Source organism: Dermacentor variabilis, chromosome 6, assembly GCF_050947875.1.
Source record: "Dermacentor variabilis isolate Ectoservices chromosome 6, ASM5094787v1, whole genome shotgun sequence".
Taxonomy (NCBI): Eukaryota; Metazoa; Arthropoda; class Arachnida; order Ixodida; family Ixodidae; genus Dermacentor; species Dermacentor variabilis.
Window position 1 is genome coordinate 77,610,929 of NC_134573.1, and position 22,552 is coordinate 77,633,480.

Below are 22,552 nucleotides of genomic sequence, written 5' to 3' on the forward strand. Positions count from 1 at the left end.
ATCGGGAGCCAACCTCCCATATAGTGGCATGTTACAGCGTTCTCTGATACTGTTGTGCCACCCTTGATTTGTAGGAGCTCCGGCTCACACACACCATGCCAATAGGGTGTAACAGTTAGTCAACGCCAAGGTAGTCATCTAATAAATGCCTTCCTTGTACTCTGGGCTTTCTCCTTGTGGTGCTTTGATTCACTCCCAAAGAAGACCGAACGTGCGTATGTTTCGGGCACATGTAACATATGCAGCTGAGCTGTTCGTCCCCTCTGAGGAGCTCAGATCCTTGGACCTGTGTGGCGGTCTAGGTGACTCCCTGTGGAGCACCATGAGGCGGAGACCACACCATTAGCCACCAGGAGCAAGTGTCATCTGTTAAGTTGCTATTTAAAGGCTGTTGGTAAGAACAATGACAATTGCCAACCCTGCAGCTTTGCCAAAAATTGCTTTGATAGTATGTACCATAGATAGTAGTGGAATTCATAAACAATTGAAGTGAAAGTGAATATTGTCGCAGCTGGCCTTTATGAAATGGCTACAGCTTTCTGTAACAGCATTTAGTTGTTATTCAGTGTTTGTGGTGTAGTTGTTTGCCTGAACTACAGTCTTCAGTAGAAAGAATAGTAACCTGGATTTGGTAATAGATGCAAAAGTGTAGTTTGAAACTGGTGATGTGATGGCTTATTGCATTTGTATCCCGGTGTGTGTTGATCATGTCAAGCAGTGAAAGCATTGTGTGATGGCGACGCTGAGGGCCATAGGAGTAACTCCCTCCCTAGTTATGAGGAACGCAGAGAGAGGGCGCCATTGCCCCATCAACATGGGTATGCAGCAGGAAAGTCAGGGTGCCAATCACTCAAGAAATAGATAGATTACTTGACAACTCACCTACGTTTCCTTTCTTTGCAGTAAAATGTTAATTTAGCGGGCAGCTTTGGATATGATAGTCACCATGCTCCTTCTCTTCATCACCAACCCACTCACTTGGCTTATTGGCTGTGGCTCTGAGCGTCAAGCATGAGGTCATGAGTTGAATTCCCAGCCATGGCAGTCACATTTCTGTGCTGGTGAAATGCAAGAATGCTTGTGTACTTGGATTTAGATGCACTTAAATACGCTAGGAGGTCAAAATGGATCTGCAGCCTTCACTACGATATGTCTCAAAGCTCGTATTTACTCCAGGACATTGGATCCCACTAATCAATTACCTTTAATTGTTGCTAAGTTCTTTTACTGTTTGGGGAGCACGACAAGCTTGCCCCAGTATGCAGTTTTACATGCTTTGCACTTGCCAAGTGCTGCATGTGCCTGTGGACCACTGTTGCATCGTGACTGGATACAACCGCACCACTTATGCTTCCCGCTCTCTTTGATTTCCTCCCCTCACCCAGCTTCATCTCCCATTTGGGGCTCAACAAGGAGGCCATAGGGAAGCCACACTTCATCGAGAAAGTCCGGCAAGAGACAACCAAACATGGTGAGTACGCTTTGTTTTGCATGCTCACATGATGCCCGTTGTGGGTGAAGAAAAACCAGAGAGACGCTGGTGCCTGGTGTCCACAAATTATATTTTTAGCCAAGCCCACTCAATCGGATGGAAGCCTGATCCCGCCGGTTCCACTGCTCGCGCACCGGCAGCGTGCTGGGCGTGTCCTCGTCATCTTTTGTGACTGAACGATTGTGGCACATAGTAGTTCGCTACAGGGCCCCCCTTCTAGCGAGGAAGCCGTGAGCTGCACAAATGGTGAAGGGTGGATGGTGATGGTGCGAAATGCGCGTGGCGAGTAGGACTGGCCTGGTCAGGAGGGAATGTGACACCAGGATTGGCTAAATCATCAGAGTCCAAGTAGGCAGGGTTCAGATGGTCAATGGAGACTGTATCTTCCCGGCCGTTGGTGAGCAATAGAAAGTGTTTAGGTGCACGCTTGAGTACTTTGAGCAGACCGTCATACGGGGGCCATAAGGGAGGACACAAAGCGTCGTGGTGCACAAAACGTTGTGGTGCACAAAGACGTGTGCAGTTGTTCAGGCCAGGGTTGAAGTATACACGCCGAGAAGAACTTCATTGTTGGGGGCGAGAACAACAGTACGTATCGTGCTGCATAGACGGTAGGCAGAGTCGAAAACGTTTGCAGGTACAGTAGGCGAGTCGTTGAAGAATTCGCCAGGGGCGCGGAGTGGTACCAAACGTAAGCTCAGAGACGCTGGTGGAAGAGTCACTGCGAAGAGCGATGAAGATGCAAAGCATAACGAAAGGAAGGCGCTTGGTCCATGATGAAAGAAAAGCCGAAGCAGTGAGTGAAGCCTTCAATTGGCAGTGAAAGTGTTCGATGATCCCATTGGATATCAGGTGGTAAGAGGTAGTCTTGATGTGATTGATGCCAAGTAGCCAAGGGAGATTAGCGAACAATGTTGAGTCGAATTGACGACCACGGTCAGTCGTAATGGTGGAAGGGACACCGTAGTAGCTGAGCATGATGAGTGCTCGAGCTATCCACTTCACCGTTATTTCCAGGAGGGGCATCGCTTCAGGCCATCTGGTGAACCTGTCAATATTGGTGTGCAAATGGCTGAAGTGGGTGTCTGCGGACAGGAATGTGCCAAGAGGAGTCGCAGTGTTGTGATGCACTTTAGACTGTTGGCAGTTGAGGCAGGGGCACGACCAGCAACGAACGTCTACGTTGTTATTGTGCCACACATGACGAGAAAGGATGAGTCGCTGTGTTGCTCAAATGCCAGGATGAGCCAAACAATGGAGGGAATCACAGATGGCGTGGCGGTATGGGTGAGGCACACAGGGATGAGGACGTCCACTGAATGTATCACAAACGAGGGCATGTCACAGTGAGGAAGCAAGATATCTTCAAACACCAGAGAAGTACTGCTTGTGCGAAGCAGCTGGAGCTCGTCATTGACACTCTGGGCGGCAGCCGTGGCTGTGAAGTCAATGACCAGTTGGCCGTGATCCGTTGCATGGTTGGTGGCACCAGAAAGCGCATTGGCAATGGCGTTGGATTTTCCGTTGACGCGACAAATGTTGCTGGTGTATTCAGAAGTATAGGTGAGCTGGTCTGATTTTGCGGGGTGCATGGGAGGTGCTGCTGGACACTAGTGCAGAAGTCAGTGGTTTATGGTTGGTAAGGACATGGAAATAATGTCCCTCAAGAAAATATTGAAAGTGCTTCACAGCCAAATAGATGGCGAGCAGCTCTCGGCTGAAGCTACTGTAGCGGTGCTCAGGGGGCACAAAGTCCTTGGAAAAGAAAGTGATCGGCTGCCAAGCACCAGCAACAAACTGCTGCAAGACTGTGCCGACAGCAGTATCCGATGCGTCAACCATGACAGATGTTGGGGCGTCGCATTTGGGGTGCACGAGGAGCGTCACACTGCCTTTGATGCCTCTTAACGCGCAGTCAGCGGTGTCGTTCCAAGCCACGGGAGTATTGGGTGTCTTGAGGCCATAGAGAGGCTGCAGTATATTGGCGCAGTGAGGGATGAAGTGGCACTAATAGTTGGCGAGGCCAAGTGTCAGTCGGTGTGACTGAGTGTTGTAATATCATATCCATCACAACAGTTTAGTCGAAAACCTCAGTACTCACTTTTATTGGTCAGGAAGTTACAGGTTTAATCTCTGGCCAAGATGCCTGCATTTTGACAGGTGAAATACTGAAATGCTTGTGTACTTAGATTTAGGTGCATGTTAAAGAAACTCATGGGGTCAAAATTAATCTGGAACCCTCTGCTGTGACGTCTCCTATGGCCCCACGTCTTACTTTTTGAATCAGTCAATCAACTGTTATGGGCTCATTGTTGACTCAAGAGGGTGCAGTCATCGTTGCTGCCATTGTCATCATTGTTGTCATCATCATAACCTTCAGGCCAGCTATCATAATTTTGATAGCAGCTGAAGCCCTCCTTTGCATGGGCCTCTACATATTTTTTTACTGACGTCAAACAGTCAAGTGTTGAACAGCATGCCTTCACAGCTGCCCGTTAACCAGATGCCGGTCCAGTTATATCTGTTGTTGTTGTTTTTTTTCTTTGCACAGGCGTCAACCACTTCGTCAACCTCCTTGGCGGGAGCATAGCCACCATGCAGCTTATCGTGGATGCATTACAACACAGCGTTGAGTACGACATCCGCTCAGGTGAGTTGTGATGTAAGTTGAAGCCGCAGTTATGAAGTGTGTAACTGCACTCTGTGGCTACAATGGTGAGTCTGCAAGCCTTAAGTCACATTCAGTATTGCAGAACAGGGGGAGCTTCTGAATCATTTTGACACCTGTTGACTTCCTGGTATGTTCAAAGGGTGCTGAAAAAGACCTTATGTCCTTGCACCAGCTGATCGTAGGATAGTTACCAGCTGATGAACATCACTTAGTTCATCTTCGTGCAGTAAGCTAAATAGAAAGTTAATGACCTGAAGAAAAAAGAGGGGTGCTAGATGATGCTGACATGATACAAATACGGGGAAATTTGTAAGCACTCATGGAGGAGGCACAACTAGCAAACACAGATACGAGAACAAAAAGCAGGACATTCTTAGTTATTGTGATCAGAACATTGTGGAAGCCTAAGTGAATCATGCAGGCCTAGTTGGTATATTGCAGAGGCCTGGTGTGTGTTTACAATGAACACTGATATAATGAAGTAAATATAAAATTACATTTGTGATGCTTTATTAAATGAGTATTCTACTGCTATACTGAAACCGAAAATGCCGGATTCAAGATAATATCAGTTACACCGAAGCTAATATTTCTCCACTTGCAGCTCAAGTATGTAGACTGGTAACAAAAAAACAATAGAATTTTCAGCAAGAACATCTTGACACAGCATATTCTGGATGTTAACTATGGCCTTGCACTGCTTAGCTTGAGGTCGAGGGTTCGATACTGGTCCCGGTGGCAGAATTTTGATGAGCAACACTCCTGTGCTTAGATTTACATGCACGTGACGAAGCAAGTGATGAAGTTTTTATCCGGCATCCCCCACTTCGGCATGCCTCATAATCAGGTCATGGTTTTGACACGTAAAACCCTAGAATTTCACTTTAAATTTTAACTAATGTCACTGGTAACAATAGCTACATGATATTCCTGCAATGTCTGATCCCGTGCCACCCGCAAAATTGCATGCCAGCAAGACGATAGGCAGTGTTTGTTTTCACACTCCCAGTCTAGCTGCTTTCAATCCCCTCCCCTTGCATTGCAGTCCCTTACAGATAGAAAGAAGCCTGTTTAATATTTCTCCATGGTACCACACTAATTATGTAATCATGCTTGACGACTGCCAATGTCTTCAAGCCATCTGTGGCGGAAAGAACATGAATGTCAACGAAGGCACAGTGATGAAGATTCTGTAAATGAGCAAAAAATTTTGGCGGTGAGGGAGGCGACAGCAACGTTTTGAGGATTGGCAGATTTACTTTGTCTAGCTCCTGCGTTTCAGTGCAGAGCATGCTGCGAACCTTAATGCAAGAAGTTTGGCAGAAGTCGCGCATTCTGTCGCACAATGTGTGCATAAAAAACTTGGCAACTTGTTTCAAGAAGTCACTCCTGAATTCATATTCAGATGAAGGTGCTTAGCCTGCTTTATTGTGAGCGGAACAATGTGATGTGCTCCCTATACAATGAAATTACCTGTATAGCAAAGGATTTTGAAGGTCCTGAGCACTTCGTTATAAAGGCATTTGACTGTATTTACCCGATTTTAATGCACACCTTCCTCTTTAAAAAAAAAAAAAAAAGATTCACTGAGAATTGCTTGCGCAGTGCTGCTCCGATACAAAACCAAAACCAAGCAGCATGTGGTCTTTGTCTACTTTACTGCATAACACAACTGTGTTGCGGCGAAGCTGATTTTAGAAAGACTGGTTCGTCATCACCATCAGCCTATTTTATGTCCACTGCAGGACGAAGGCTTCTCCCTGCGATCTCCAGTTGCCCCTGTCCTGCGCCAACAGATTCCAACTAGCGCCCACGAATTTTCTAATTTCATCGCCCCACCTAGTCTTCTGCCGTTCTCGACTGCGCTTCCCTTCTCTTGGCACCCATTCTGTAACCCTCATGGTCCACCAGTTATCTATCTTGTGCTTTGTGTGACCTGCCCAGCTCCATTTTTGTCTCTTAATGTCAATTAGAATATCAGCAATACTCGTTTGCTTTCTGCTCCAAACCGCTCTCTTTTTGTCTCTTAACGTAATGCCTAGTATTCTTCGTTCCGTCACTCTTTGCACGGTCTTTAACTTGTGTTTAAGGTTCTTTGTCAAACTCCACGTCTGTGCCCCATATGTCAGCACCGGTAAAATGCACTGATTGTACACCTTCCTTTTGAATGATAATGGTAAGTTTCCAGTCAGGAGCTGACAATGTCTGCTCTATGTGATTCAAGCCATTTTTATTCTTCTATGAATTTCCTGCTCATGATCAGGGTTCCCTGTGATTAAATGACCTAGGTAAACATACCCCTTCACAGGTTCTAGAGGTTGACTGGCGATCCTGAACTCTTGTTCCCTTGCCTGGCTATTCACGTTATCTTTGTCTTCTGCATAACAATCTTCAACCCCACTCTTACACTCTCTCTATTAAGGTCCTCAATCATTTGATGTAACTCGTCTGCATTGTTGCTGAATAGAACAATGTCATCAGCAAACCGAAGGTTGCTGAGATATTCGCCGTCGATCCTTACTCCTAAGCCTTTCCAGTTTAATAGCTTGAAGACTTCTTCCAACCATGCAGTGAATAGCATTAGAGAGATTGTGTCTCCTTGTCTGACCACTTTCTTTATAGGTATCTTCCTACTTTTCTTGTGCAGGATTAGGATAGCTATGAAATCTCTGTAGATATTTTTCGAGATATTTACGTAAGCTGTCTACCATTGTGCAACACATATTAGACTCTTCCCCATTTTTCTTGCTAAATATATCAAGTGCACATTAGATTTCTAATTTGTTTAGCTACTTTAATGTTACTTCTACATTATTTTTTACTTTGGACACATAGAAAGCTGGTGTGCGTTTGATTCAGAGGTGTGTTAGAATTGGGCAAATACTGCCAAATGAATCAGCGGTGTGTTTTGGTGTTTCTTAGGCCCCTTGTTTAATTTGGCCCACCGGATAACTCTATCAATTTCGTTGCTCCCATCAGTATTGAATTTAACGGAAGTTGACTGTATATTTATCGCATCCAACTCACAGACTTAGGAAAATGTAGTTTATACAAAGTGACTAAGGCAGTGAAGGACACACTTGTTGCTTGTCCCCAGTATCACTGTGAACGGCAATCATTGGCATCGTTGTTAGCACCCGTTGATAACACATCGTTCAGTGATGTGTAACTGAACCCAATTCTTTAGTAATATGGGTTTAGCTTCAAGGCTCTGAATGGGCCCTTCAGAGATGAGCGTGTATATAATTGCACCCTATTGTCTCTTCTCATCATCGCTTCCTCATGCGTCCTTTTTTTCTCCCCTTCCTTGTGAGCAGAGCTGCAGGCTAGAGGAATTTTACCTCAGGCTGACTTCTCTGCTTTTCCTTATGCGTGTCTTCCTCTCTCTCTCTCTCTCTCTCTCTCTCTGACCTTGTGGACCTCTGACCTCTCTCTGACCTTGTTCTTCCCTTGTGTGGACAGAGCAACATCAACCGCTGTTCAAGAGCGGGGTCCTCTCCCTTGACGAAGTGCATGCAGGCCTCGAGCTCACAGGAAAGGTCAAGAACTGCACCAACTTTGGCGCCTTCGTTGACATTGGTGTAGGCACCGATGGACTCATCCACGTCAGCCAGATGAACGGCCACACGGTCGCTCTGGGTGACCGTGTCACTGTGCGTGTCCTCAACATTGAGAGAGATCGCCGCCGCATAGGGCTGCGCCTACTGTCCAAGGGATGAGTCACCGCCGTGTCTTCGCAAGTGTAGACGCTAATGGTTCCCAAGTTTGCGTGCTTTGCGACCAGTCAAAGGAAGCTTGCTACAAGCAACCTTGGTGTGTACAGAGTCATCAGAAGAGCTATGAATGGTATACTGTGTCTTTAAAACAGTGCACCAAGTGTTGTGTACTTGTACGTTTAGAGTTCCTGCATTCGTGTGCTTTTTTTTTTTTTATGTGCGCTCTCTGCAGCTCGGGACTTTTGCATTTGGAGGCTTCTTGAATTGCACGAGGCTTCCAAAAAGATTGCAGATGGCACCTTATGCTCTTTGCCGAGACAACATGCAGCTCTTCCCTGCTCGGGGACAGTGCGTGAAATGAGCAGATCCACATCCCACTGGATGCATTTGCAATGTCGATAGTGTTTGCTGCCACATTCCAGTGCACCTAATTTTCACCAAGAAAAAAAATGACCTGACATGGTTAGGTACGGTTAGCAATAGACATGGTTAGACATGCTATGGCAGTTTGAAAGCACTTGCAGTCATGTGACCACACAGGAAGCCAGTGTTGTGAAAATGCTGCTGACATGACGATTAGGTAAAGACTGTTGCCCATGCTTTTTTCAGAACTTGGCCTAGCAAACTTTGTAGGCAGTTGCTACCAACCTGCATGCTGGTTTCCGAAGTGATTTAGTGAGACAAAGATTTATGTGTAGCTATCCATAAAAGCAAGCATATTAGAGTGTGCACTCTTAAAAAGCTTTCACCTAGCTTTCGTGGTGAATAGGACATTGCTCATTTTCCTCTTTGCTTGAATTTTCCATGCTGTCCAGCCTTCGCATATTAAGGAAAAAGTGAGCAGTTGCAGCATCTATAGCAATCTGGAAGGCGCACATTCATTTCTTCATGTTTACAAAAGCTGCACTGCTGCACATGTTAATGTAGAACATTGCCAACTTGGTCTCGTACATGTGTTCCAGCAGCTCAGGAATGTATGATAAATCAGGAGCAACTGAGTTGTACATCATTGGCCACATAGCTTTGGCTACATTGACTACACAGCCTCTAAGATCACTGCCGTTTTCATAGTCAAGTGAACTGGGAGACTACGGAAGCAGAGCACTGGACGTTTCAGTTCATTTGCATCCCCAATGTGCATGAACTTTTAGGCCCTGTTCTCTTATCTCTATATTTGCCTATTTTTTCCTGAAAAACCTGCAGCATTTAGAGTAATCAATTAGGCTCCATGTTTGTTAACCTTATCAACTCCCTATGTATTCATCTACTCATTATATTGTCTACTCCTTGCAACTTCTTATCCCACTCTACTGCTTAAGTGGCTCCCCCATCGTCTCCACAGAGAAATATGCATAGATGCTTTTTTTTTTTTTTTGCTTTGCTTGAAAGACCAGCAAGCAGGGTAGCAGCCATTGCCTACAGAGAGCTCTGGGCGGTATTTGTGTTAGCTATTACGCAACTATTATTAGTAGCATTTATTAGCTATTTGGCAACTGGTGCTAGTCTATTTTATTCCTGTCACAATTGCTGATGTCATCTTTTTATAGCTGTCTATGAATAAGGTTTACACTCATAAAAAAAGTTCACACCCTTTGGGGCTTATCTTGTCCCACAACAATAATCGTCATCTGCCTTGCTTGCATTTCCTTTCTTGAATACTCGGTGCTCGCTACTTCCCTGTCTCGAAAACGCTGTGTCAAGCTGATAATGTGCATTCCGTTCGCAACTTGGAAGTGCCGTGCTCGCAGCATTAAAGAAAGGACATGCAGGCAAGACAGATGCCAATTATTGTTGTGGGACAAGATACGACTCAACGGGTGTAAACTTTTTAAGAGGGCACAGGTCCGAATTTTAATTTTGTTTTTGAGAATTAAGCTCACTTTTGTTGGTTTTTATTAAGACTTAATTTTGGAGCTTTCTTTTTTTTTATTCATTTTGTACATGCAAAAGGTTGCCTATGTATTTCAGTGACTAATTACATGACTGTCATTGATTTCCCAGTAATACCTGGGCAGTGCCATGTCTCACTAACAGAAATATATGCATAGATGCATTTTTCTTTTTTTGCTTTGCTTGAAGAGTCGGCAAGCAGGATAGCAGTCATTGCCTACAGAGAGCTCCGGACGGTTTCTTTGTTAGCTATTATGCAATTATTATTAGTAGTATTGTTAGGTAGTAGGCAGCTGGCGCTAGTCTATTTCATTCCTGTAACATTTACTGATGTCGAATCTTTATTGCTGTCTATAAATAAGGTTTACAGGTCTGAATTTTAATTTTGGTTTTAAGAGTTCAGCTCACTTCTGTTGGTTTTTATTAAAAGACTTAATTTCGGTCCTTCCTTTCTTTTCTTTATGGATTTCGTACATGCAAAAGGTTGCCTGTGTCTTTCAGTGACTAATTACATGACTGTCATTGATTTCCCAGTCTCACTACTGTCTCACTAGTGTCTCACTACTGCCAGTTGTTTGTTTTTACTATTAAAGAATTATTGTCTATAAACATGCCCTAAGAGAGAGAGATGACAAAGAGAGGAAAGGCAGGGAGGTCAACCAGACGAGCGTCCGGTTTGCTACCTATGCTGGGGGGTAAGGGAAAGGAGGAACAGAAAGGGGAAAAGAGAAAGGAACACCAAAATCCCATAACTGGGGATGTGCGTTGAATACATCTGGGAAGGCCCGAAGGCCAGTGGTCATAGTGGAATAAGAGGTTGCGGGTGAGTCATGGGGGCTCACTTGTGACTTGCAAGCACTGGATTAAGAGCATGCAGCACTGGTACTTCACTTCATCCTGACGGAATATGCAACTTCCTTTAGAGTATACGAAGGGTATTTTTGAGGGACCGAAACACCACAACCACTTGCCGGTCTTCTTCTGGCAATTTATCAGGAGTCAGCAGTGTTCACAGTACCATGTTGTGCTGTTTCCTTTGATGTGACTGGGGCTCCAGCTGTGGCACTGGCTGCTGCATCAGTTGTGGCTCCGGCTGTGGCTTCAGCTCTGGCTTCAACTGTGGCTTCAGTCCCAACATGCCCTAAATGCATAGCTGGGGTTGTGCTGTGGTCAATTTAAGTAGGGCCGCAGTATTTACTATACACAGAAGCAAGTTTGATGTTTTAGTCTCACCGATGCCAATCCAGCAGTAAAAACATGATGCTTGCATGTGATACAACCTCAAGTGTGTGTAATCACCGACTACAATTGTATATATTTGCATTTACAGTCGCTTCCTAAGTTTCATTTGTATACCTACCAAAATTTTTATTTAAGGGCACAGGGTAGGCCCTATACCTCCCATGTATTTTGAGCCTTATTTAAGACCCATTTTCTCAGTAACTATTGCATATAGTTATTCGTGTTTGTTTCATTTTATTCGCGATTATGTCTTTTTGCAGTAGAACTAGAACTAAGATTATTTGTCAAAGATTAAAAGTTTCCCAATTTCTTACAAACACAGTAAGCTTTTGTCGTTTTTTCCAGCGAAAACAGTTCAGGAAAAATGAACTGTTGAATATAAATGGACCATTCTAGTTCAGCAGCTGTGCATTGCTGCCTACTTTGTGCTGGTTAAATATCAGCCTTCTGTCATTTTTAGTTTTTATAATAATGGGGCAAATGTAAAAAAAAAAATCATTTCGAAATATTGAGGCTCAAAGACAAAAAAAAAACAGGTTGACCTAATTTTTTTTTTTTTTTTAATGAAATGCACTGAACCATTCGCCTAATAGCCACCAGTCATATAGTCATTGCCAGAGTCTGCTTTGCATTTCCTTGCTTGTCTTCTCATTTACCTGGCTTGTTCTGTCAAGCCCTCTGCCTCTCTCATGGCAAAATACAGTCGGCGACAGTCCATCTCACCCAACCACATCACAGTGTTGTACCCTGGCATCATGCCAAATGCCTTCTGGATGTTAACTCCGATCATGCAGCCTTCGTTGAATGAGAGCAATGAAAGGTGGCCGTTTTGAGCATCTCCATTCCAAGGAACACAGTTTTCAGTGCGCTCCAGCCAGCCGTATTCAGTAAACCGCAATGTGTGCCTTTAGGTTGCCAGACGACTTTTTGAAAACCTGCTAAGCTCAGAGAAATGAGGAATTGCCAGTTTCAGTTTTGGAAATGATTTACGCATGGAAGAAATATGAATGATTGCCAGGTTGTGCAAAGTCTAAAGAAAGAGGGTGTTGCTGCTTGTCACCTGGTTTCAAAAAAATCTGGTCCTTTTGGCTCAATCGAAATGCAGAAAAACATGTGGGCCACTTATTATTGTTAAGGAAGGCCTAAGCACTCCATAAAAGTGAAAAGCCAAACATAGACTTTTTTTCTCCCCCCTACCTGTGTGCTTAAAGCTGAACATGAAAAAAAATTAGCTTGCCTTTTTCAGTTCTTTTTTTGTCACTCTTGGCAAAAAAAAAAAATAGATGGTCTGTAATTATAATAATTGTAATGTGCAAGGGGGTAATAAAGCTATTTGTGTGTTCTCATGTCCACAGATCCTTTGGCACCTACCAGTAATAGCAATCTGCAGGGACACCAATCTAACGAGATTTTAACGAATTACTGCTTAACTGTGCATGTATAGTCCGATTATTTTTGCCAAATAAAATGGCACTCGCCTAAGGTTCAAAAGGAAATAAAACATAAAATGAAGTTTTGAGACTGCTACGGGTCCCTTGTTCACAAAGAAGATGAGTGTGTTTTATTGTGCGATTATTTTTGCCAAATAAAATGGCACTCGCCTAAGGTTCAAAAGGAAATAAAACATAAAATGAAGTTTTGAGACTGCTACGGGTCCCTTGTTCACAAAGAAGATGAGTGTGTTGAAGATTTATGTGTTAGGTGGCACAGAGTGCACATGTATATCTCGGGGAGATTACCCCATGTCAGTCGTTTGAGTATGTAAAGATTCTAAGAGTAGTCTTGAAGATAGGCGCTCCTCTGTTGCGATTATGCTCGCAGCATCCAAATCGATGATGTGGTTAGGATTCATGTAATGATCTGCCAAGGCGATTGAACTTGCATTGCCCTTCCTGACATCGTTCTGGTGCTGCTGAATCATCTTAAAATTCCCAGTTTCACCTATGTAGGATGCATCGCAACTCCTGCACGTAATCTTGTAGATTACCCCTGGAAATCTCAACCTTTCCAAAAAGTCTTTTACATGTACGAGCTTCTGTCTAACCTTGTTTGTTGGCACAAGTGCGATTTTTATGCTGTATGTGCCAAAAACTCTTGCCAGTGCCTCACTGATGCCTTGCACGTAGGGGACAGCCCCTACGTCGCCAGGCAGTCATCTGGCGACAATTGCAAACACAAACATTCCCCAGTCCGGTGCGATTGCAGCACATTTTCCCCGCGCAATACCCGAATGCTCTTTGCAAATTATGTCAGGACACTAGAGCGACGCTGTCACACATGTTGTGGGAGTGTCGGGTTACATCAGCTACAATGGCAGTAGCTCCGGAGGCTCTTGCGTCGAAGTGGGCCGCCGCTCTGCGCAGCTCCAACCTCAAGACACAAGAGTGGGCTGTCCAGCAAGCCCGAGAGGCGGCGACGAGGCAAGGCCTCGAAGTCCCCTCATGGGAGACCTGAGCCCGGGTCATCAAATTTGCCGGATTCAGAATAAAGTTGTTTCCATCCATCCATCCAGCCGCCTGTTTCTGCTTCTCTTTTTCTTGTACCCTTGCATGGTTAGCAACTGAAGACCGCAATTCTTGAGTCCTCAGGAGCTGTGCTGGGTAGCTATTGGAGAGGTCCTTCCTTACCACGGCTAGCTCTCGCTTGTGCGGTCCAAGCTTGGAGCAGATGCGCTATGCGCGAGAGAAGAGTGAACCTGTAATGGAGTGTTTCTGTCCTATAGGCTGCGCAGAGTCAAACCTCGGGTATTTCCCCATGCGAGTCAGCTTCCAATACACACTGGTTGTAATGCCCTTGGCTGAACGTGGTATGAGGACATCGAAAAAGGCAATCTGTCCATTTTTTTCTTCTTCTATGGGGAACTGGATACTTGGTTCAAAAAGTTCAGATGCTCAAGGAAAAGTAGCACGTCTTGGCGGCGAATTACACAAAAGCAGTCATCTATGTATCGGGCAAAAATTTTGGAGCTGTCTTATAGGAGGTCATCGCAATATCTTAAAGTGGCTCTAGGGCAATGTTTGCACAGGCGACAGAAATGGAAGCTCCCATTTCTGTTCCGAACTGCCGCTTGTAAAATTCTTCATTAAACACAAAATATGTGTGGTTGATGCAGAAATCCAGGAGGCGGCGTAAGTCTTGCGCTTCAAATGGCGTTCGTCGAGGTAGTGAAGCGTCCTTCCCGAGAAGTTCCTTGCAACCTTGGACTACATAATCGACTAGCACGCAAGCAAACATTGACTTTACATCAAAAGAGACCATCAAATCATCGTCATCGACAGTTCAACAAGTTCTTGCAAGCTCTTACAAGTTCAAAGAAATGTGCGGAATCCTTGACTTAAGTGGGTGTGCATCCTACAAAGGGGTGTAGGACATCGGGCAGATAGCCGGATAATTCATATAATGGAGAGCATGTGAAGTCAACTATTGGCCTGAAGGGGACCTCGGGTTTGTGAACTTTCGGCAAACCGTAGATTGCTGGTGCAATCAACGGTTTGTAAATTGTAATATTGAGCATAATCACGATAGAGATGTGCCTATCTTCAAGATTACTCTTCTAATTTTTACATATTCAAACGTCTAGAAAAGCGATTACCATATTTATTCGTATAATGATCGCACTTTTCTGTAAAAAAAATTGACGCAAATTCAGGGGTGCGATCATTATGCCGGTTAAATTTTCCACAAGAAGAAAAAAAATGCTTTTTTTTCACTTCCGTGTTTTCTGCGGGATGACACCTGGTCAACGACTGCCGTTGTATGTAGTGTGGGACACCAAAACAAAGATGGCTGTCGGCGGAGCAAGCTGAACGCGCCGAACGCGATATTTTTCTTCTCGTGATTACATTACGTGCATTGAAACAGTTTCTTCCATATCAGTAATTAATAATATTGTTAATATCGACAAGTTTGCAGCAATAGCGTAGCCATGTCCACTTTGAGGGGACAGAAACAGGTGGGCATGCTTAGGTGCCAGTGACATAGAAACACATGGCGGGCATGCTGCAGAAACTGTGGCATTTGTCTTCACTACTATCCTAATGCAGCACGTTTCCACTAAGGGTGGGCGAATATCTTAGCTGTGTTACAAGCGTTGGCGTATAAATAGGGTACACTTCTAATTTATCAGTGTAAATGTGGCTACTATCGTTGCTGCTCGCGATTTGTTGCGTGCCCATGAATGCAGACAATTGCAGATGAGAAGAATTGAAAGGCGCCTTTTTTGTTGTTGACCACAACCATTATAAAGCCTACACATAATAAAGGCAAGTTTGGTCGTAGCTTTTTTTTTTTTTTTCTCATGGAAGTGCGGAAAGGGATGAAAGGAATGAAGTGGGGCATCTGCTTAAGAATGTTTGGTGCGTGCAGACCGCCTGGTTTGTCTTGAAGAGTCGTTTGCGTAGCATTCGACAGTTGGTAAGCGCGATCATTATTAGCTAGACTTGGCACACAACATGTTGCTGCAGCAAGTTTGGGATGTGATAATTACATGGGAAAATTTTTAAAAATCAAATTTTGACGACGAAATTCAGCGGTGCGATCATTATGCAAGTAAATACAGTAAACGGGCACGGGGTAATCTCCCCGAGATATACATGTGCACTCTACGCCACCTAACACACAAATAATCGCCCCCTCTTGCGCTTATCTCCATTGTGAACAAGGGACCCGTGGCGGTCTCGAAACGTCATTTTTTGTTTGATTTCCTTTTGAACCTTAGGCGAGTTCCAGTTTATATGACAACGTATCACCTCGCCTGACGAGCTTTCGTCAAACTTTGAACTATAGTCTGATTATGCTTTCTAAGTGGTCACCTGATTGTTGACCTGGTCAGACCTTTGAGTCATTCCTGGAATGTTAGTACACTGCTTCACTGCTAAAGCATTATAGCGAAGCGGCAGAGTCAAAGAGAAAAATAAACACATCCACTTGCCAAGATAATCCCACTTATCACGGTTTTATTTTGGTGCGGTTGATCCTCAACTTCCCAAAGTGTCAAGTTGTTGGGTGGGCCGATACACGCCTTACACGGCACACACAATAAATGCCATGAGCCCCAAAACAAGGCTACTAGAATACAACACAGACACATTGCCAGTACCGTACTACTCAAATCCCATCTGTACACCATTCTCTTCATTTCTTCTGAACCCTGATGACACCGCTTTCAGTCGCCTAATGATGCTTGTGGTCCTCTACATGGTCATCAGCTTTGCTGGCCTTTGCATGTTTAAGTTCTACTCCTTTATGACTAGCTGAGGCACAGGCATTCGTCAGTGCCAATCCTCATGGTTTAGTTAAACACCTGCATCATGCTGTGTCATTTTGCGTAGTTAGCGCTAGCATCTTGCAAACGCTTGAAGGAGCAGTCATGATTATTTATTGCACACAGGCTTTCTGAAATGTGTAGTACATTAAAGCACAGCAAGATACCCTATACAAACAAACTTAAGAAGCCTGGTGACTTGATACAGCTGGTACTATTTAATAATGAACATGGGCACACTAAGCAAACGGGGGTCTAAGACAAGAAAAGGTCGAACTCGTACATTCAGTTGTCTGTAGGCTTATGGGTCCTCTCTTCCTCTTCTTCGATCCTCATTCTTTTTAGGCGCTGTTTTCATTGTGACACTACAAACTGCCGTGGTCTGTCAGGTATACAGTCAACAGCGAAAGCTTACAGAATATGGGACAACACATTGAATTTGGGAGTGGTTTGTGGGCGTAGCATGTAAACTTGTGCTAAACCAAGATTTTTCACATTTTCTAGTACAAGCTGGAATTAGGGCTGCAGAAATATTAGGCTTTTTCTCAGATTCTGCAGTGCACAAACTTTTGGTACCGTCTGTACCTCATGTACTGCTACCGCACTGCTGTCATCGTTACAGCCGTGATGCACGAAGCTTTCACGTTTGTTCTTTAGTTCGCTGAATTTGTTTAGAGGTTTCTTCTGGCCGTCTCGTGCCTTTGCGACTATTTCTTATCGAAGACAAAGGGTGCACCTGTGTCATGCCTTTCTTTTCGGCCCAAAACAGTTTTTGATAAACTGTATTGAAATTGAGTGAGAACCACATCACAAACCCAAAATGACAGAAGGGACAACGGCCTCTCGCTTGCTCAAAAAAGAAGGCACACATTATCTGTGAAGTGATATACCTCAATTTCTCTTCACTGAGCTCTCAGCAAATGTTGCCTTACATGCCATCACAGGGTATCATAATACTGCGTCGTCGGCATGTTAAGATGACAGTGGGTTTGGTTCTCTAGGTTTAAATAACTTGTTAAGCAGCAACAGCCGTAGCAGGGCTGGCCAGATGTGAGCACATTCTAATTGGGGCCTCGGATGTGCATTTCATCGTTTGTAAAATCCTTTGAAGACAAGTATTCGACAATATTGAATGCAGATGTCTGTAGTTCCCAGAACTTGTCGAATTTCTTGAAATTGGTTGCCATAAATGCCATCCCTCTCACCCAAGGGGCAAGAAGAGGAAAGGGTACACATTATTGGGTTGCTGTATTGTGTGCATTGCTTTCCATGTTTACCGTTGCTGTCTGCCGCTACGTTTCTGTTGCTTCCAATTACACTCTTGCCAAGAAGCCTACTTAGATGAATACGTGGTAGCCGAGAGGCACGAAAGGTGAAGTTGATTTTGCTCTACCAGGGCAATTCGATGTCACGTGCATAATGGAAAATTTAGTTGCAAGTTTGTTGCGAGTCAATAACAGTGAAAGTGTGCAAACAGCTTTGCAGGATGTACGTTACTACTTCTCGGAGTACTGTCGGGTAACTAATTGTGATTTTGATTTGTGAGCAGTTGGGTTGTCTTCTCTGCGCTTGCCCTTTAATAAAGAGGCTAGCTGCATTGTATAACTTAGAAGTGTCTTGCCAGCTGTAAACGATGTAGCAAAAGCTACGTCTCATATGAGCCAATCAAGAAAGAAAATTGGCTGTTCGTTTTAGAGAGGAAACAAGAAAGATTTGCCAATTACACACTGCTGATCATTCTCTGTCCTTTCACACAACCGTCTAGCATGCCCAAGTATTGGGACCCTTTAGCCTATGAGTTCTTATCTAAATGCATAGGAACTGAGTAATAATTTTGTTTATCATCCGCTGAACCAATTTTAATGAAGGCCATTTTATTTTACTACCTATAAGAAGAAAAAAAGTTAGGCTGAAGTTTTAGAGCGTATGTTTAATTTAGGCCAGTAATACCTTACGAAAATTGCTGAATATTGTAAAAAAAAAAGAGTGCACATTAAAAATTTACAATAAGGGTGTGCAAATATATGAAATTTCAAATATGAATTGGAAAGTCCTTCCTATTGGATTTGTGATTTCACTGTTCGAGATTGTCAAATATTAATTTCTGTTCAGATATGAGGGATAGCAAGACTTCACGAAATTTCGTGAAAGAATTCCCAATGCAAAATTGGGTTCTTCCGAATTATTCTGCAGCAGGAGAGTTGCAGATGTTGCACAAGGGCATCCAGTTCCCTGAGCTCACTTACAGTGTAGATAACTTAGGCTGAATAATGCTCCGTCATTCAATAACAGTGTTTTGCCTTTAGACAGCCTATAAATTTTTTGTCTAAATTTAGCCAAAGCATTTCATTATTTGGCCACAGTCCTGGCATGTTTGCACCCATTTAAAACAGTGTACAGCACTGTGACATTGCACTTCAACAACTAAATAACTATATTGGGCTAGAACTGTCCCGAAAAATGCTTCTAGGATCTGTAATGAATAGCTGTGATGAAGCTTATTGAGTAGGAAGCACAGGGGGCAACTTACAAACGCAGTATTATACAAGTTGAGAAAGTCCCTTACTTCGTTCACCATTTACCTCCTGAATGAGCAGAAGGATTGATCGGTAAGCGTCAGCAAATGGACCACTGTTGTATACATGTACACGAGTATGTACATGTACACGTATGTACATGCACATGTACATGTATTTTGCTATAAATTCAGTGCAAATGTGGCAATCTAAACTAACAGATTTTCGAGGTCCTTTTACGTTCATCTTACTCTGTTCAAGAAGCAAGTGGTAAGGAGCAAAAAGGCAAGGCGGTAGAGTTTAGAAAGAAAGTCCCCACAATATAGCTCTACAGCTTTCTAGTGTATGTGTAAAGACTTTGTGCATAATACAGGGCTATATGGATGTTGTACAAGGGTTCTACCAAAGTCGCTTATTGCTTGTTGCAGCCATAAAAATAAAAGGGCTGCTGGTATGTGCAGCTGTTCTGTATCAGAACTGTTATTCCCTCACCTGCTTGTTCATTTTTCTGTCATGTGCATTTTTTCTTCAGTTAAGCGTTTGCTAAGTATTCAATAAAATGTTGTGATCATGTCCTGCTTCACTGCTGATTGCTGCTGACTATCGGCACTGCATACACAGGGTGTCCCAGTTAAGGCTGTGGCCCGAGCTAACGTTAGCCAAGCTTTGAACCAAAAAATAAAAAAAGAACTTGCACTGACACCAAATACTATACAGTTATGGGACCAACAGTGCTGGATCATCAATATCCATCCGCCTCCCCAGTAATTTTTATGTAATAGCTATCTGCCTAATTGGATAAAATTCGAAGGCTGATCTTGTCTCACTGTCAGCGAGTTCATTGCCAACCATTCCACAGTTACCAGACAGCCATTGAAATATGATGAATATGGTCTCTTCACTGGGCACTGTTGAGAAGCTCTGCAATTTCTTGCACGAAGATGCAATAGGGTCCTTAAAAAAGCACTACAGTGCCTGCAACGCTGATATGGCATTGCAGAGGGAATTATTACACAGGACATAGGACACTGAAAATGGCTGAATGGGACATTTCAGGATGCAATAACAGATTTCCCATGGGAACTCATGCCCTTAATTAAACAAAAGTTAATAACTTGTCAAAATGATTTTATACAGTTAGCAAAAGATACATAAAAATTATCCTTACAGTTGAAGACATGATCGAGCACCATTCACTCATGTCACAGAATTTTTAATGGCTTGGCTAATGTTAGCTGAGACAAGTCGGAACATGATCCGACTACCTCGTGCTTAGCAGGGCAACACCATAGCCGCTAAGCCACCGCGGCGGGTCTGATGGCAGAGTTATTTTTTAAGTTTTATGTGATAGGCAGCATTTTATGTGATAAGAATGCGGGCACTTTGTACACCTAGCATAAAGGGACTGCAACAATCCTGCTCAACTTTTTATTCTGTCTTAATGCTATGCACGGTAGGTGTGCTGCTGTTGTAACCCATTTATACTTGTGAGATCTCTAGGTATGTGTGTCCTTGCACAGAGATGCCCAAACCAACTCCAGAGTTCTCGTCTTCAATCCAAACTCCTCATTGAAATGGTCAAAGAGCCACACTACAGAGAAAGCGTTAAAACTCGTGGCTTTCATTGCGATTGTGTGCATGTAACGTTAATGATACATATGGCAATGATTGCACGAGAAATAGGTATGGAAAGCCCTCTGTTGAATCTACAGACTAAATACACACATGGTTAATAAATGAATATATATAGTTAAAGCTCCATGGAGTTCTTATTATGGTAAGCTGGATCTACTTGGTACAGCTTTACTTGGAGTGATACCAGGTGATTGGTGTAGGTTGGCTTAACTTTATGAAATAAGAGAACTGGGAGAAACAGACATTCTGTCCTTGGGTTAAGTGCCTTATGGCCATAAAATTATTCATCTCCATCCACCATGCAGCTAACTACAAAATGGTGCGAGAAGCCCGTAATGTGATAGACACATTAATGCAAACACTTACGCAAAAGTACATAGGCCTCTGCAACCTTGCAGAATCTCAAGTCAATTTCCAGCAAAGCTTTTGTATTTGTTTTTGGTTTGTATTTGGTTTGATGTAATTCTATTTCATCAAACCACCCACTTGAAAGCGTTACCCGAATTCGCGGCATATGACTCGCCCGTTTGAAACCTTGCCCGTATATAATGCTTTCGAGCAGTTAACAAATTCTTTTTTTGCAGAGGCAGTAATTTTTCCGCACACATTTTACTTTGCAAACATTGGCTGTAATTTCATCCAAATTTTTACTAAATTTCATCTCAGTGACATGCACAGTACTCCAAGGGCAGCGGGCTAAATTCTACGCTGTACGTACGACCCACTTATATAAGCCTCAGAGTGCTTGCATACTTAAGTTATGACAAAAGCCATTATTAACCCACAAACTTTTCTTGCATGTCACGAATGAATGACACCATTTTAAAAAAATGAGTAAGCTGCCTCACTGAGTTCACTGAAAATGCCTAGTATGAATTTCTTATAATACATCAAATTAAGGAAAAGGAGAAGGTTCAGTAATTATTTTCAATGCTCCTAACTGCGCTGGAATATAGGACGGCCACAGTATAAGAAGAGAAGATAGAATAGGACGAAGGAAACTACGGTATGTACATATTGTACAATGTGATAAAAAAATATCAAATCACTAATATGAAAGCAGCTATATGTCAACATGAAAAAACGTATTTCGTTTCTACAGTCACTTCGGCGAAAGTGCTTGTTAGCCAGTCAAGCTTGGTGTGACGTACAGTAAGGTGAAAAAAAAAAAAACAAGGGTTAAGTAATTATCATTATCAGCCTATTTTATTATTATCAGTGCTCCTAATTAAACCAGAGACGTTAAGATTTCGGGCTGCATAGTGCACTCGTTAAGCTTCCTGTCGCTGCCTTATATAAAGTTAGTGTAGAGTTCGATCGGGACATTAAGGGCCATGCTGATGGGCCTATAGCAAGTTGCCTACTCGCCGCTGCGGAAACTCCGCTGAAAGTCCACTGTTTCTTTTTTAAACCAGGTATGACATTAAGTAGTATAATAGCAAGAGCTTGGTGGCGTAACCCACCGCCCTGTTCCATAGGGGACGCTTATAACATCCATCCATGCGTGAACAGAGCGCTCCATGCCGCGCTTATACGTTTTCGGGTACACTCTAAAAAAACGTTGCACCCTTTGGGGTGTATATCTGCCACACAACAATAATCGCCATCTGCCTCGACGCGTTTCCTATCTTTAACGCTGCGAGCCCGGCACTTTCCAGTAACGGTAACGAACGGCATGCGCGTTATCAGCATGACATAGCACTCCCGACAGGAAAGTAGCGGGCGCGGCGTTTTCAAGAAAGGAAACGCATCAAGGCTGATGACGATTATCGTTGTGTGGCAGAGATACACTCCAAAGGGTGCAAACATGGTGCAAACTTTTCTTAGAGTGATAGTATGCAAAACGCGGTCCCCTGCTGGTGAGCACACATGGCGCCGCGATATATCTGTTCGCGTAAGCTGCGCTGCGTTAGGAATTTCAGAGAATTTCGTGCATATGGGAGGCTTTGTAGCATGTCTTCGGTCACCAAGGAAGCAAAGCGATGTGCCGAATCCAAACACTGCGCACGAGAAGTCGCAGACGCCGTTTCGGTGCGCGGCCGCTTTAAATGCGTGTGCCGATCAAGCATAGCGCGATGCCGAGCTGCAACGGCAGACCGCTGCAGTGTGCGAAGAGCGACAGCACCA

General features: G+C 43.6%; 1 protein-coding gene across 3 annotated transcripts in view; it reads left to right on the forward strand.

Annotated features, from left to right (window-relative positions):
• LOC142584882 (S1 RNA-binding domain-containing protein 1) overlaps positions 1-10,296 on the forward strand; it is a 110,727-nt gene extending 100,431 nt beyond the window's left edge. For all 3 annotated transcript variants that reach the window (XM_075695206.1, XM_075695205.1, XM_075695207.1), the window contains exons 19-21: positions 1,386-1,471; positions 4,044-4,142; positions 7,626-10,296. In XM_075695206.1, coding sequence (XP_075551321.1) covers positions 1,386-1,471; positions 4,044-4,142; positions 7,626-7,882 — 442 coding nt within the window. In that variant the 3' untranslated portion in view covers positions 7,883-10,296. The remainder of the gene's footprint in view (positions 1-1,385; positions 1,472-4,043; positions 4,143-7,625) is intronic.
• The last annotated feature ends 12,256 nt before the right edge of the window (positions 10,297-22,552 follow it).